Source organism: Panicum virgatum, chromosome 1K, assembly GCF_016808335.1.
Source record: "Panicum virgatum strain AP13 chromosome 1K, P.virgatum_v5, whole genome shotgun sequence".
NCBI classification, from domain to species: Eukaryota; Viridiplantae; Streptophyta; class Magnoliopsida; order Poales; family Poaceae; genus Panicum; species Panicum virgatum.
In genome coordinates this window covers 457902-474430 of record NC_053136.1, presented here as the reverse complement: position 1 = coordinate 474430, position 16529 = coordinate 457902, and the positions used below count along the sequence as shown (strand labels likewise).

Genomic DNA, 16529 nt, shown 5'->3' with positions numbered 1-16529 from the left:
AAACTGTGGTGGGCTTTTTAGGGTACCCATAGCCGGGTGGCGGAACGCACCCGTCTAATCCCAGAGGGGGAGTAGTCAGGAAAGTGCTAAGCGATTAGGCCGATCTTGCTTGGGGGCAAGAATACGATGAACACAGCAGGTTTAGAGTGGTTCGGGCCGCCGGAGCGTAATACCCTACGTCCACTGTGTATTGTATTGCTCTTAGTATGAATGAGTCTATCCTCTGCCCAGCTGGGGCTTGAGTCCTTCCTCTAGCAAGCGTCTCCCTTTTATAGACCAAGGGGGCGCGTACACAGGCGTTCCGACCCCGACAGGTGGGTCTAACGTGGATGTATAATATACTGCGCAGAATGCTTCAATGGAGCTACAGTGGTTGAGAATCTCTTCTTGGATACGCTTCATTGCCCTGTAGACTCTCTGACCGAGGGGGAGTCTTTATTTGTCCCATCGGTGAGGCGCCCGTTGGGGCAATGTAGCTTGCGGCGTAGTCTGTCGAGGCTACCGTGCAGGCGTCATAATGGGCGAAACCGAGCCGTCATGTCCAACTGGCATAGTAGACTGACATACGCGGCGTGGGCGGCTCCAGCGACTGCACTGTGCGCCTTGGTAATACGCGACCAACAGTGCAACCTGGCAAAAGCCGCCTCGGGCTCTGCTGTGGCAAAGCGTTCTTCCGCCTACCGTATTGAATGCGTTAGGCTGTCGAGTCTTCCAGTGGAAGCCACGCGGTCCCACGCGCGTGCCCCACCTACGGACACGTGGCGGCTCCGGACCTGCCCCAGGCGGGGTGTCGGTTCCTCCCTGCTGAGGGGTCCGGATAGTATATGGGGGTCCTGGATCTGGCGGGGTCCGGAACTCCTTGGGAGGTCCGGGGCCCCCAGCTATTTTGGCTGAGGGCTACCTCCTCCGGGACATGTGGCGTCACCGGACCCTCCCCAAGCGGGGAGCGGGTCCGGACCACAGGGGTCCGGCTGCTCGGCCGACAGGGCGTAGTTAAGGATAACTACGAAATTCTTGCCTAGACACAATAAGAGGGTCCTGAGGTACCGATAGAAACATTCTTTATTCAAGGCACCGGGTGCAAAATCTGGCTCCAGGTGCTAGCATTTTCTTGTTAGCTCTACCCGCTTCAGCGTATTTCACCTTGTATTGCTCCTTCTCTTTCCTCAGAGCACCCCTAAAACATCACGCTGGAGCTGCACTAAGGTGACCAGACCTCACCACGTGATCTGCACCCACTGGCCACTGCTAGTCAATTGCTTGAAAAAATGGCTGTGACATCAAGATGACAATGGCTGTATTTAGATCTGCGAAAAGCGGGTAAAAAAGGCCGCATCTGATACTGTAGCATACTGTAGCATTTTTCGTTTGTTTGTGGTAAATATTGTTCTATTATAAACTAACTAGGCTCAAAATATTCGTCTCGCAACATATATCAAAACTATGCAATTAGTTTTTTTATTTACCTATATTTAGTACTCTATGCATAGATCATTTGCTATATTTAATATTTCGATGTGATTTTAATGTGATGGAAAGTTTGGAAAGTTCGGAGAAATTGGAGGGAAGTGAACACAGCCAATATTTTGTATGGTAAATTGGTTGGCGAATCCAAATAATGTCTGGAATGGCAAATATGATAAGGGTGTGTTTAGATGAAACGCAAATTTTTTTTGCGACGGAATCTTACTAATTTGAGGTACTAAATGAAGTATATTTACAAAACTTTTTGCATGGGTTGTAAATCGCGAGACGAATCTAATGATGCTAATTAATCCATGATTAATCAATAATTAGCAGATAGTCACTGTAGCATCACTGTAGCATCACTGTTGCAAATTATGGATTATGTAGACTCATTAGATTCGTCTCGCGATTTACAATCCATCAATGCAAAAAGTTTTATAAATAGACTTCATTTAGTACTCCATGCATTGTTGAAACATTCGATGTGATGTTTTTTTTTGTGTTTATGGGCTTATGGAGTGGAACAGGACCTAAGTCACACATTCGAAGTTCTATACTAATATATTGGAGAAAGAAAAGCTCCCCGCGCTTCCAATTTGATTTTTCAACTGAGGGAGGGGAGGGGAGGGGACGGGCAAGGGGCGCAAGGGGAAGGGAATCGCCGCCGCCCTACCCCACCTGCCGGAACTGGAGGCCATCCATCTCGGTCGGTGATGGAGCCAGTCGCCGCGCCGCCGGAGCCGGCCTCTCCGCCTCCTCCGAGCACCGTCCGCCGGAACCCTCCCCGCCGCGCGAGGCCTCCCCCCACCCCGCTCGCTTCCGCCAAACCCAAGCCCTCCTCCCGCTCCAGCTTTCTCCAAGACGAAGCAGCAGCAGCCTCCATTCCCGCTCCGCCTCCTTCCTCGCAAGAGGAGCGCCTCAAGGTGTTCCTCCGCATCCGCCCCGTCCCGGACCGGGACCGCTGCAAGGCCGTCGCCCGCCCGATGCCCGGCAAGGACCTGCGCCGGAAGCCCAAGCAGGCCGCGGGCGGGGACCTTTGCCTCGTGCCCACCGGACCCAACTCCGTCGCTCTCACCGTCCCGCAGTCCAAGCTAGTCGACCCCAAGCGAGGCCGCACCGAGGTCTTCGACGGCTTCTCTGCCGTTTTCTCGCCCGACTCCACCCAGGTGCCGTTTCCCTTCCATCTGCATTTATCCCATTCGTCACTGTCAAACGCCGCATCCGTGGTACAAACTCACATTTCTGTTCCTGCTACTACAGCTTGATATCTTCGTGCAAGTGATGAACCCACTGGTCGATGACTTTTTGGGAGGAAAGAGCGGCCTTCTGGTTGCTATGGGTCCGACAGGGTCCGGAAAGACGCATACCATCTTTGGTTCTCCTAGGAATCCTGGTATACTACCGCTTGCGCTTAGGCAAATCTTCAAAGCACAGGATGAAAACAAGGTTGCCAGCCCACCGGCAAGGTAAAATATGCACTTCACAAGGAATCCCTTTTTAGATTTGCGAGCTATGTATGTATCAAATCTATCTAAAACCCAGCTCAGCTCATATCTTGTCATTTTTCATTCTATGATTACAGATCATTTTCCTTGTCAATGTTTGAGATACTTTCTGAGGGAAAAGGAGAACGCATTCTTGACCTGCTGTCGGATGCTGCAGAGTGTGTTCTTCAGCAGTCATCGATTAAAGGTCTTCAAGAGGTAGCTCTGAAACTAACACCTTTAATACACTGCGTCTTCCTGAGAATTCCAATTGGATAGTCAGAATGAGCATGTGTGGGACAGTACTGTGCCAGCCTTGATTTCCATTGACATTGGATGCCTTGGAAGTTCGAACAGCACATGCCATTTGGATTGCATTGAGGATGAGGCTAATATGCTTGACAGCAGCACACAATGAGTCGTTATCTTCAATTTGATCTGCAGGTGCCACTTTCAAATCTCGCAGATGCTGAGAGCTTAGCTTCACGTGGTATGCTGAAACGCAGCACTGCTGCAACAAATGCCAACAGCAACTCAAGGTATGCTTTCTTATAATTATATTCCCTTGGACTTTAGTAAAGAAAATTTTATCCAGAATATATACGCGTACCTTGAAGGAATGTTCTTAATAATAATAGATGCTGTATTTCTCTACTGAGCACCGTTGTTTTCTTGCTTCTCTTCTATGTGTTTTAAAGAACCCTTTTAGTCGTAGTTATCACTTATCAGTGTGATGTTACTGTGAACTTCACTTTGTATTACAGCCGATCACAGTGCATCATCACTATACATGGCGTTCATAAAAGCAGTGATGCGGACAGTGAGCATTTACTTAGCAATGCTGTTCTGACCATAGCCGACCTTGCTGGGGCAGAGCGCGAAAGGAAAACTGGAAATCAAGTCTGTTTCCCAGTCAATGTCACTTTGTAATATATAACAACAACTAGTTTCTCAAAACTGATTAACTATCCATTTGCAGGGTTCGAGGCTGTTAGAAAGTAACTTCATCAACAATACATCCATGGTTTTTGGTCTCTGTTTGAGGGTACTGCCAAATAGCTTTTCTTTTGTAGCTCTTCTTCTACAGAAGCCTCCTTGCAAAAAAACACGTCATCATTTGTGTCTTTGAATCAATGGAAGATACGCCTGCCAGCTCATGCTCTCTTTCATTTTGTTTTCTATTTGCAGTCTTTGCTAGAACATCAGAAAAATCAGAAGAAACCATTAGAAAAGCATTTCAAGAACTCAATGGTGAGTTTCAGATGCCACCTCTTTTGTTTCTTTTGTGGTGGCCGTGGGCAACTCCAAAGTCCAAATCATGTCCATCTTTTGTTTCCCTAACCATAGCTGTTAATGCATGTTTTGTGCAATCTCCATTTGCAGTGATGATATGTAGATCAATAAGCATTGAGTATATAATAAGTGATAAATCTAGCAGCCATAATATTTATGAGGGCACCCCCTCTCAAACTGATCTACTCCCTCTGATTCCAAGCATAGGTCATTCTAGAATTGTTCATGAGAATTAAGAAAGCAGATCAAATGACCTTTGTACCCTTCACATTTATACTGCAATTGGGAAGATGACTCTCATCTGTGAGAGTAGTAGCATTTATTAAGCAGGAGCAAGGAGGGAAAAAATGGTGACATAGAAGTTTTAGGATGACTTTCATTCTCTGTTCTCAAGGCGTCGCCTAGGCATCGCCTAGGCGACGCCTAGGCGTCCATGCGCCGTCCACCGATTTGCGCCTTGCTCGCCTAGGCGCCCGCCTTGCTCGCCTAGGCGTCCAGCCGCCCCACCTTGCTAGGCGTCCGCCTTACTGCCTTGAGAACAGAGTTTCATTTAGATAAACGTTGAGAAGGCTAAAATGACCTACATCTGGAATCAGAGGGAGTATGGATTTTCTATATTTGCTATTTTAACTCATGCAACTTGGATCCTGTTATGGTCGGCAAGGTCTACCAGAGGAGACGTCGCACAAGTGACTGAAGCAGAGCCAACACGAGGAGTGCCCACGTTCTACCAGTTATCCACTCGATTTGAACTTGTGTGTGTCAAGTCGTTTGTAATTGAACATGTCTCTGTTTGGTCGGTTGTAAGATATACTATATCTATTCTACTGAGGAGTTAATGAAGGAGTTATGCTTGGAGATCAGTTGGATCTCTTGAGCATCCAGTTCGTGCGCTTGTTCTCTCTGCTCGACGCCGGCCGCCAGGACGGCGTCGCGCGCTCGCCGCCGCCTGGAGCCGTCGCCTCGGCCTCCGATCTCCCATAGCTACGCTCTACGAGGATCCAGCGCTAACAGAAACAGATCCCTTCATTTATGCAGCACTAGTCCATTGATTTAAAGATCAAATTAATGTGCTAATGTTGACCACTTACTTCAGCTCTAAGAACCTATTTATTTTCTCGAACTACTTCATATGATGTTTCCTAATTAACTTAAAGTAGTAGTACGTAATATTCTATTAGAATTGAAATATCTTATCGCTACCTCCCTAATCTTTTTTTTTTAACTTTGATAGTTGACAAGGTACTTAAGGGATTACCTAGAAGGAAGGAAGAAAATGACTCTGGTAGTATCCTACTCTAACCTCAAATGATCATTTTTTTTCTATCAATAATTTCTGAAATGAATTGTTTTACTAAAGATTTTATTTATTTATCTCTGAATGCGCCATTGCGGTTTATGCTATTTTGATTTTTGAGGGGAACTGGTAAATATTATCTACAAGTTAGCAGTATAGGGGTAACCCAAAAGGTATAACATTGATGTAAAACACTTGATGATCCAGACAGGAATGATGGCTACATTGCTGATGGCATATTGGCATGTAGGCTCATTCTCAAATGAGTTGCCTAAGCAAGTAATGCTTTTTTAACTATGTCCCAATGTGTCAACCATTAGACCTCACATTGTAGTTAGCTTTGGTGCCAATGCCCAATGCCCCTAGTTCACCGGAGCAAGAGGTGCTATAAACAATAGATGCCTTGGACTGTGAGGCTATTGGATTCTGGTATGCGTATTAAATTGTTGATTTTTGTAGATCTTAATTCTAAGAATTTTCTCCTTGAAGTTTCAATTATTGTTCCAGGAAGAGCTATGAACTTCTATGGTTGCTATTCACATCATGAGAAGTCTTCCTTTTCCTTGAGTTATTTGAACTGTCGAAATTCCTTAATGACGGCTTTGTAAATGATTCCTGGACACGTTTTACACTTCTCATCAAAGTGCTTGCATAATTTGAATTCTGATATGTTTACTGCTGCATGACACTGGTGCTATTACTCCATGGTCTATGCATTAGTTACCATATAATTTAATATCTATTTTAATTATTGCCTCCTTATTTTCAGATTCTGAATGTGAAGCCAGCGAATGATGATTACCTGGATACATCATTTCTTCTCAGACAAGCATCTCCTTACATGAAAATAAAGTACTATTACTCTCCTTACTATTTCACTGACATATTGTCTTTGCTGTTAAGGGTATAAGCGTCATTGTACTAGTCTAGGGTTTGGGGTCTCCTCTTGTACTTATATATGTTGCCCCTTTGGGCCTCTCTCTAATATACAGACAGTTCACTCTCTTCTTCCCTTCTCCAATTCGTAACATTTACTTCCTCTCTTTTGCTACTATTGAGAAGAATGTAACTAATGGTTATGCTAACAATATCAGTATTTTGAAGGTCGATAGTTGAGATCTATATTGGTAGTTGTAGCTAATATGGAAAGATTTGTGCGGGTAAGGCTTGGCGCTAAAAACAACCCTTACTCAGACCCTGCACAGTGCGGGAAGCCTATGGCACCGGGTACGCCCTTTTAGCTAATATGGAAAGATCATAGGATGTAACTCCAGAAAAAGAAATGCGATGAGGAATGCGGCAACAGTGCTCACTTGGTAAAATCAAATGGCTTTTCTGTCATAGACAAAAGGATAACATTAAGAATTCAATTTAGGATATTTGTAAGTCATTTGGTTACCATGTGATATTCATAAATCATAACTGCCTAACTGGACAATCTTATGGCCTAAATGTCCATTTTTACCTCTTTTTATTCATTTCTTTTCCTTTTATCTTTTAGGTACACCAGCCTTGATGATTCTTCTGACTTGATTTCACAAAAGAGAAGCAATGCTTCCTTGATTTGCCAAGAGAACAAGAAAAAGAGGAAAGTTCAGAAGCCTGAAGTCCTTGGGGTACAAATTGCTGTTTAGCTTCCAATATTTTTAGTCTGTTTAGCTTTAAGACTGTGGATAGTTTCATGTACTGCCATGTTCTGAGTTGAAAGGTGTAGGAGAATGTTGATCTCACAGTTTCCGTTCACATACTATCATAGTTCATATATGTTGCTGTCAGTGTCTTAAACTCATTTTTTTGGTCAACCAGTAAATTCTCCAATCTAGTTATAAGCACTACTCTTGTTTAGAAGCTAGGATTCTTGTTTCTGTACTCCTTTGTTGTCCTTGTAATTGAATGATCAATGTAGTGTTTTGTCATTTGTGCTCACAAATACAATCACTACATTGCAAGTGCTTAGCTTGACATTTCTATTGTTTGCTCTCATATCATGCATTTCATTGTTTTGCAATGTACAAGAAGTATATCTTATAAGATATTTGTTAGGAAAAGGTATTTTGTTTCTTAGTGGGAGTGTAGTCATATGCTTTATGTTTATGCAGGTTGAACGGAAGGAAAACATTGAGACAGATAATATTGCTAAAGTTTCTGAAGGTTCTGTTTATTCGAACTAATATTTAATTTAGTTTAATTCACATGCTTTATTTTTCTCTCAAGTTTCTGCAGTACCGATTAATATTTGATTAACTTTCAACATTGCAATGATATTTGAAATGTGTATAGATGACGCGCAATACAAGTTTCTCAACTCAGAGTTGCGAAGGGTATCCAGAAGCGAAGCAATAATGACGAACTTTGCCAGGGCTTTATGGACTGTATTAAAGCAGTATAAACACAAACTTTTGGTAATTCTTAGTGCATATTTTTTTCTTCTTCTGAGTATGATACTATCTTCGGGGGGACATCTCTTTAATTAGATAACTTTTCTGGGCTGCTAATATTGTCAAAGACTAAAGTATGTAATAAAATGTTTCTGTAACTTTCATAGTGAATATAGTGACTTCGATTGCTTTATATGTTATTTGTCGCTAAGGAAAGTACTCCTATTTCCTCCCTACTTATTTTTCTTTTATGCTGTCTTGATCCATGTGTTTGCTTATAGGAGTCTGAGAATGCTGCTGAGAGCATGAAACAATTGATTAGAGATCAATATATCCAAATTGTGGAGTTGAAAAAGGAGCTGGAGGTTCTAAACTCTTGCTGTTCATGCAAGCACATTCCAGTCATTGAAGACACCTCTATTGACCAAGATGATTCTGTATCATCTGGTCAAGCTGGCCAAAGTTTGGTTTCTCTATCAAATAAACCCAACCTTGGATCTTATGATGCTTCTGTTGATAATTTCCATGTAAGTAAAAGATACTTTAATACACAAAACCGGGTTTATCTATCAGACTATCACTCCATTTATCTCCTTGGTTTTCTTTTGGGGAAACCTGGATGGTAATACATGTAGGAAGGAATAATTGCTGGTATTCCTCCAACCCTAGAAGGGTGGGTATATAATACCTATACACGGGTCTCTAGATGGGCCTCTATACACATGGGCTCAATATACACCAACACCCCCCCGCAGTCTGAACTACCGGCACAGCGGTGTTCAAGACTGGACAACAAGAAAGCCAACACCCCCCGCAGTCTGAACAACCGGCGCAGCGGTGTTCAAGACTGGACAAGAAGAGAGTACAAAGGGCTAATACCCCCTCTGCAGCCACAACTAGCCACCGGCTACGTTGAGGCTGGAGCGAAACTCCGAGAAGGTCGAGGAGGGCAGTCCCTTGGTGAAGATGTCAGCAAATTGGGAGGTAGTCGGGATATGGAGTACCCGAACATCGCCGATGGCGACTCTGTCGCGCACGAAGTGTAGGTCGATCTCCACATGCTTCGTCCGCTGATGCTGGACGGGGTTGGTGGAGAGATACACGGCGCTGACGTTGTCGCAGTAGATGAGCGTGCTCTTGGCGAGCGGGCTGTGGAGCTCCGCAAATAGCTGTCGTAGCCAGGACGCCTTTGCCACGCCGTTAGCAACAGCTCGGTACTCCGCCTCAGCACTGGAGCCAATGTTTTCCTAAACGTTAAACGGTAAACAGTCGGTCACCCTTTGTTTAGTGTTTAGGCCGTTTAAACGGTGTTTAAACATAGTTAAACGGCCTAAACGGTTTGGCATATTAACATTAAAATATGCATATTTATGTACTTAAATGTCAAATATGCTAGAAAGTCTACATATTTGCATATGTAAAAAGTAACTATTCTGCCAAATAATCTTTCCGGAAGAAATTTAAATCCCACAACATTTCATATACTTACGGTGCTACTTGGTTTGGTATTGATTGTGGTAGTTGTAGTCCTCCTATTGACTAGATTATGAATTAAATGATCATCTAGCTCATTTAATCATGATTAACTCGACTCTGTTTAGACGATTTAGACGGATTTTAACAGTTTAAACGGGTTTAAACGGTCCAACCGTTTAATTCACCGTTTAGGGCCTAAACGACACGGGTGACCTCTGTTTACTGTTTAAACACTGTTTAAACGGACTAAACGGCTGTTTAGGAGAACAGAGACTGGAGCGGGAGACAACCGGCTGCCGCTTGGACGACCAGGTTGCTACCCAGGAAGACGGCGCAGCCGGAAGTGGAGCGACGAGTGTCCGGGCAGCCAGCCCAGTCATCGTCGGTGTAGACCACCAGCTCAGCAGAGAACGAGCGGTGAAGCATCAGGCCGAGGTCCACAGTGCCACGGACGTAGCGGAGGAGACGCTTCAGCGCAGCAAGGTGTGACTCCCGTGGATCATGCATATGGAGACAGACCTGCTGGACAGCGTAGGTGAGGTCCGGCCTGGTGAAGGTGAGGTACTGCAATGCACCGGCCAGACTCCGGTAGGCCGTAGGATCAGCCACCAGATCACCCAGATCAGCAGACAGCTTCGCCTGAGTGTCGACAGGAGTGGAGCAGGGCTTGCAATCAGTCATCCCAGCCCGCTCCAGGATATCCAGTGCATACTGCCGCTAGTGAAGGAGAGGACCAGACTGGCGAGGCTCAACAGTGACGTCCAAGAAGTGGAGCTGACCAAGATCCTTCATAGCGAACTCCTGCTGCAAAGAGATGACACTCTGAAGCAACTGCTGACTGAAGGCTGTAAGCACAATGTCATCGACATAGAGCAGCAGATATGCAGCCGCATCCCCACGGTGGTAGACGAAGAGAGACGTGTCAGACTTGGCCTCGGTGAACCCCAATGTCAGTAAGAATGTGGCGAACCGAGAGTACCAAGCCCGAGGAGCCTGCTTCAGTCCATAGAGAGACTTGTTGAGCCGGCAGACCATATCTGGACGACTCGAGTCCACAAATCCCGTTGACTGAGAGCAGTAGACAGTCTCCGACAGAGTGCCGTGAAGAAACACATTCTTCACGTCCAGCTGGTGCACAAGCCAAGAGCGCGAGAGCGCAAGTGAGAGGACCGTGCGCACCGTATCGGTCTTCACGACTGGGCTGAAGGTCTCATCATAGTCCACACCAGGCCGCTGAGTGAAGCCACAAAGAACCCAGCGAGCCTTGCAGCGCTCCAGTGTGCCATCCGCCCGACGCTTATGCGTCCAGATCCACTTGCCAGTCACCACGTTGCAACCAGACGGACGCGGCACGAGGTCCCACGTCTGGTTGGCAAGAAGAGTCGCGTACTCTTCCATCGCGCGACGCCAGTGAGGATCCGCCAAGGCGTCGCGGACAGAGGAGGGTATTGGAGAGACCCGCGGCTCTCGTTCGGTGGCAGAGAGAGTCGCGGCCTGAGACGCCATCTGCCGAGTCACCATGGGATGGATATGTCGAGGATCCCGATGGATGACTGGCGGGTGGTACACCTCCGACTCGGCTCGAGAAGGAGTCGGAGGCGGCGGCGGCGGGGACGGCTTCGGCATTAGCGTCGCAGGAGCCTCCGAAGCAGGAGGCGGCGCTGGTGTCGACGCCGAACGACGCCGGTACACCTGCACCAGCTCAGCGTACCGCTGCGGTGCCGGAGTCGGCGCCGAGCGACGCCGGTACACCTACACCGGCTGAGCGTACCGCGCAGGTGCAGGGGAAGGCACCGGGGACGCGCGTGGCGCAGCGGGAGACACCGAGTCCGCGCGCGGCACGACCGGAGGTCCCGCGGGCACCTGGGCCGCGCTCGGCGCAGCAGGGATCACCGGAAGCGGTGCCGGCGTGCCGGAAAAACCTGCAGGAAAAGGATATACAGGTAATGGTGGCTGAACCACCGGGTCAGTTGGAAACAGAGACTCCAACTCGGGGTCTAGAGAAGGTGTAGAGGAGGTGGAGTAGGGGAAATCCGACTCGTCAAAGACGACGTGTCGGGAGATCAGAACGCGGCGAGAGATGATGTCAAAGCATCGGTACCCCTTGTGGTCAGGGGAGTACCCGAGAAACACACAACGAGTCGAGCGGGGCGCCAGCTTGTGAGAAGCGGTGGCGGAGATGTTAGGGTAACACGCACACCCGAAGACCCGAATGTGGTCGTAGCGAGGAGGGGTACCGAAGAGAGCGTGGTGTGGAGTGGGAGCAGGAGAAGCAATGGACGGAAGGCAGTTGAGCAGGTAGGTGACGGTGTGGAGGCTCTTAGCCCAGAAGCGCGGGGGCAGAGAAGCCTGGATCAGAAGGGTGCGCACGACGTCGTTCGTCGTGCGAATCATCCGCTCAGCCTTGCCGTTCTGAGGAGAGGTATACGGACAAAACATACGCAGCTGAACACCCCGAGACAGGAAGAAAGATCGGGAGGTGGAGTTATCGAACTCCCGCCCGTTGTCACACTGGACGGCCGTAACGGTGAGGCCGAACTGAGTGGACACTCAGGCAAAGAAATGGAGGAGGGTGGGGAAGGTCCCAGACTTGGCGCACAAAGGAAAAGTCCAAGAGTAATGAGAAAAATCAACAATGACCAGATAATATTTATAGCCAGACATGCTGAGTATAGGAGATGTCCACAGGTCATAGTGAATCAGATCAAAAGCATGCGCAGCATGCGAAGAAGAAAACATAAGTCTAACATGACCACCTGAAGAGCTGGATCGCCTGCCAGAGGCCCTTCCCCACCTTCCTGCAGGTCCGGGACGACCTCGCCCTCGAGGAGATCACCAGGGGCCTCGCGCCCGGATCGTCCTCGCCCACCCCCGCTGCGCTCGTTGCTGCTCCACCGGCCTCCTCCACTGCTCCTGCCACCTCCCTCCTTGGTGCTGCTCCCGCTAGGCAGACCGGAGGAGGGGGGGCGTGGATGTCGCCGGCGGGGGGACGGGGTGGTGGTGGTGGCACTGGTGGCCCTACTTCTAGGGGTACCGGTACCGGTGGGGGCCGTCGGGGCGTGCCGACTCCGGCTCCCGCCCCCGCCCCTGCCCCTGGAGGTACGCCCTGGCTATCCTTCAGCAACCCATGGTCAGGGCGCATCTCGATGTGGCCATTCCAGGGTCCGGGAGGGGGGCCTCGTCCTCAGCTCCAGCCGGCGGCCATGTTCATTGGCGCTGCTCCACACTTCGCGCCGTCCTGAACCCCGCCCGCTCAGCCCAGCCAGCAGCCGACCTGGCCTGGGGAGTGGGACCAGGCCGCTTTGGCGCAGTCCTTCAGCACCATGGGACTGACACCGCCGGCCCGCACCGAGTGGATCGCCGACTCGGGTGCCTCGTTCCACACCACTCCTGATGCCGGTATCCTCTCTTCTGTCCGACCCCCACACCCCTCTTATCCTTCTTTTGTCATGGTTGGTGATGGGTCTTGCCTTCCTGTTACCGTCGTGGGTTCTGCTCCTCGTCTTCCTAATGTTCTTGTTGCTCCTCAAATGGTTCACAACTTTTTTTCTATTCGCCAGTTTACTGCTGACAACTCTTGTTCTATCGAATTTGACTCCTCTGGTCTTACTGTTAAGGATTCGGCCTTGATGGGCCTCTATACACATGGGCTCAATATACACCAACAATACATATGCCAACTCTGCTTGCTACAATCATTGGAACTTACTTTGAAAGGATCATTATCTACTTTGATTTGAAATGGTTGTTATCTTTATTTTGGAACTTGGAAGGCTACCGTCAGTTCATGTTTTTTCTTCCTCTCTTTCCCTTTTTCCGTGTCTTCTACTTTTCTTTATGTACTGTCTACATTCAACTACTTGCGTCCAAGTGAGAAGCAGCATGTGTCCTTTGTTATGTTGGCATCTTAATTGTATAAAATGCTGTCAGTTGTAAATGTTAAATGATATCATTGTCAAAAGTATATACACATGATGTTGTGGTTTCCTATGATATGATTTTGTTTGTTATAAACAAAGCACTGATTAAACTTCCTTTCCCCCTGCAGTTAGTAGCAGAAGAGGTCTTAAAAGAACTCAAAAGCCATGGTGCTGAAAATTTTTCAGCTCCTTGTAGCCTGAATGGTTAAATATGTCCAAAATAGACATTAGATTTGACATCTTTAAAATGTTGCTTTCAGTCCTGAATCCATTTTTTTATAACAGGGGAATCAGTCAGTTGTGATACTTCGTCTATTTCTTTCATAGATGAACAAGAACAAAGCTTCAGAGGTCTTAAGGTTTGATGCTTATCCTGTGTATTTTGTGCACCCTCATGAGCAAACCTTCAAAATTTTACATATTAGCTTATAGTGATACCACCTAATATTGAGGAACATAGCTGAATTTTGCATTGATATACATTATACAGTGTAATCCTTTTTTAGGCAGAAAAATCATGTTGTGCTGATGCTTTTGGTCCCATGTCTCACACAGAAGAAGGAAATACCAAGGTGAATATTTCAACTCTCTGGTTGCATGTTTACATATGCTTTCCTTCCTTTCCTTTCCTTTTTTTTTAAAAAAAACTGTAGCACGTGTAGGCTTACCCCAACTTGCTTGGAACTAATAGGCTTTGTTGTTGTTGTCAGTAGCACTTGTGGCAAGATTTTCAAGAGTGTTCACTAGACCAAATAGGCAAAAGAACTATGTATTTTGACCAGAACAAATGATCTAGATATTATCCTGGAAGTAATAGCAATAAATCTTTTTTACTCTTTTGTTCTTTTAGGTAGAGTTACATGCGATTCATAAGAAATTGGATGCATCTGAATGTTTTACCGGGCAAACATCTGCACATGCTGGTGGTGTAACGCCTTCATCCAGCCATTCAGATAATCAATCAAATCAAAGCTTGACAGGTTTCCTATACTTTTCATTTTTTTCCTTAAATAATTTTACATGGCAACCTGCAGGATGTTAGGAATCATATTTCGTTTTTGCAGAACATCATATGCTTCCATGTCTCAAGACTGAAAGGGTCAGCCTGTCTCCACAGTTCACTAGTTGCAGCAAGAAAGCTACCATAGAACAAAGTGAAGATGAAATAGAAGAGTTAAGCAAGATAATATTAGAAGATATTCATCATGATGTCAATATAAGAGGTCAGTTTTCTATTTCTATTTGTATCGATTGTTTCCTTGCTATATGATACAAATCTGTCGCAGTTTTATTGGATCTCTGAACAGAAGTGAAGCATCCGGATTATCTGAGCTCTTCTCAGCAAGTGAGCTCTGACACAGAAGATGTCGGCTCCAGCCAATCTTCCTTGGAGTTGCCTGGAATGGTCCGTACTGAATTATTCATTTCATTACCAAATAAACTCGGGAGTAGTTTACATTGATATTGCTATGTTATTCTTAGCTGATTTTGTGTGTTCAGTTTTGGTTTAGATTTTTCTTGTTCATTTTTATGTTACTGCCTTGCCAATCTCCCTAAAACATGACAAAACTGGTTGCACGTGTCTTGTCTAGGTTGCTTCTCAAAAGAAACTTGAGGAACTGGACCTGGAACCTGAAAGATGTGAACCTGGAGTGGTAAATGCAACTGTGGAATGTGCTGTAGGTAATATGTTGTACTTGATGTTGATGTAGGCACGTTATTTCGATATGACTGTCCCGATCCTTGCAATTCTTTTTGGAGGAGGAATTACCTAACAAATGCATAAAATTTGTATAGGCCACAGTCAAGCTCCAGAGCAAATGAGTGACTGCGAAGGCAGGGTTCCATGTTTGCTGAAGGAAATAACGTGCCCAGCTAAGGCTTCAAAGGTAAGATGTTTGTTGTGTCTGGAGTACTGATTGGACTTGTTTTCTGATGCAGTGTTGTGTTGCTTATGATTGTGCCCCCTAGGCCCCAAGTAAGGTCAGTGAGGCAGAGGAAGCTGCAGATAAAAAGAAAGAAGGTTTCACGTCTAGTCCTGAAGATACAAAGAAAACTAGGAGGTGAGTGCAGTTTTTTTTTTTTGAGACTATGAGTGCAGAGTTATGTTCTTGATTATGTGGAAGTAGGGATATATAAACGGTGAATGTGATTGGGCTCTGGTTTTGTCGAGCAGGAGGCTGCAGCCAGCCGCTGCTATGCTGCTCAAGGAATTCCCTGGTGCTGACTTTGATGTGGATACAAGAAGGGTAAGCATGCGTGCGTGCTGCAAATGGTATCAGTAGTGTTTGAAAGCATATGGATGCGCTTGCTGACTTGCGGGCGGTTTGGCGGTTATTGCAGGAAGAAAGAGGCAAATCATCATCCAGTGTGGCAGCCGGGAGATCCGATGCGTTGATTCGAGTTCTGAAGGCCCGTCCAGTCCGTAGAGTATAGGCAATTAGGCATAGCCTCAGTTTCATGTGCAGGGCACATTATTTTGTTGCAGCTGCTCGTTGACAGTTGAAACGCCATGAAACTGTTTAGCAAGCAAATTATTGATTCACTCTATTCGCTGGGCTGGAGCTGGTGGCTGGTGCTGAAGTGGTGTGAGAAAAAAACACTGTTGGCTGGCTGGTGGCTGAAGGCTGGTGCTGGAGCGGTGTGAGAGGAAAACACTTTTGTATCTATGTTATGTAAATCTGTATACTTGCTGTCTGTCGCTTTCATCTTTCATATATAGAGGCTCTGTTTAGTCACACCCCATAAACCCCGTAAACACAAAAAAAAGCCGTCACATCGAATGTTTCGACACATGTATGGGTACTAAATGAAGTCTATTTACAAATTTTTTTGCATAGATGGGTTGTAAATCGCGAGACGAATCTAATGAGACTACTTAATCCATGTTTGCAACAGTGGTGCTACAGTAACAATCCGCTAATTATTGATTAATTATGAATTAATTAGCATCATTAGATTCGTCTTGCGATTTACAACCCATCTGTGCAAAAAGTTTTGTAAATAGATTTCATTTAGTACTTCAAATTAGTAAGATTCCAACACAAAAAGTTTTTGCATTTCATTTAAAAAGATCCAGAGCACCTCTACAAACTCTGGTGCGGCACAAATCCTACCTGAGTCCCCCCTCCCTCCTGTTCCTCTTCTCTCCTATGTTGCCGACGCCGCCTTATTTAGGGCATGTTTGGCAGGGCTCCGTCTCTTCCAAAAACAG

General features: G+C 46.3%; 1 protein-coding gene across 6 annotated transcripts; it reads left to right on the top strand.

Moving 5' to 3' along the window:
- Positions 1 to 2058: 2058 nt before the first annotated feature.
- LOC120639100 (kinesin-like protein KIN-6) lies at positions 2059 to 16060 on the top strand. Of its 6 annotated transcripts, none has more exons than XM_039915326.1 (24): positions 2059 to 2633; positions 2728 to 2933; positions 3050 to 3170; positions 3396 to 3490; positions 3716 to 3851; positions 3931 to 3996; positions 4140 to 4202; positions 5479 to 5529; positions 6311 to 6393; positions 7043 to 7157; positions 7641 to 7692; positions 7822 to 7943; positions 8201 to 8446; positions 13444 to 13519; positions 13601 to 13674; positions 13822 to 13887; positions 14166 to 14295; positions 14380 to 14538; positions 14623 to 14720; positions 14908 to 14998; positions 15113 to 15204; positions 15287 to 15378; positions 15492 to 15564; positions 15659 to 16060. In XM_039915326.1, the coding sequence occupies exons 1-24, from the start codon at positions 2181 to 2183 to the stop codon at positions 15749 to 15751; spliced, it is 2853 nt and encodes a 950-aa protein (XP_039771260.1). In that variant the 5' UTR covers positions 2059 to 2180; the 3' UTR covers positions 15752 to 16060. The 6 variants fall into 6 exon arrangements, with proteins under 6 accessions (XP_039771260.1, XP_039774487.1, XP_039773761.1 ...); XM_039915907.1 differs by having other exon boundaries at positions 2085 to 2633; positions 13444 to 13483; XM_039916453.1 differs by lacking the exon at positions 5479 to 5529 and having other exon boundaries at positions 2085 to 2633.
- Positions 16061 to 16529: the final 469 nt, after the last annotated feature.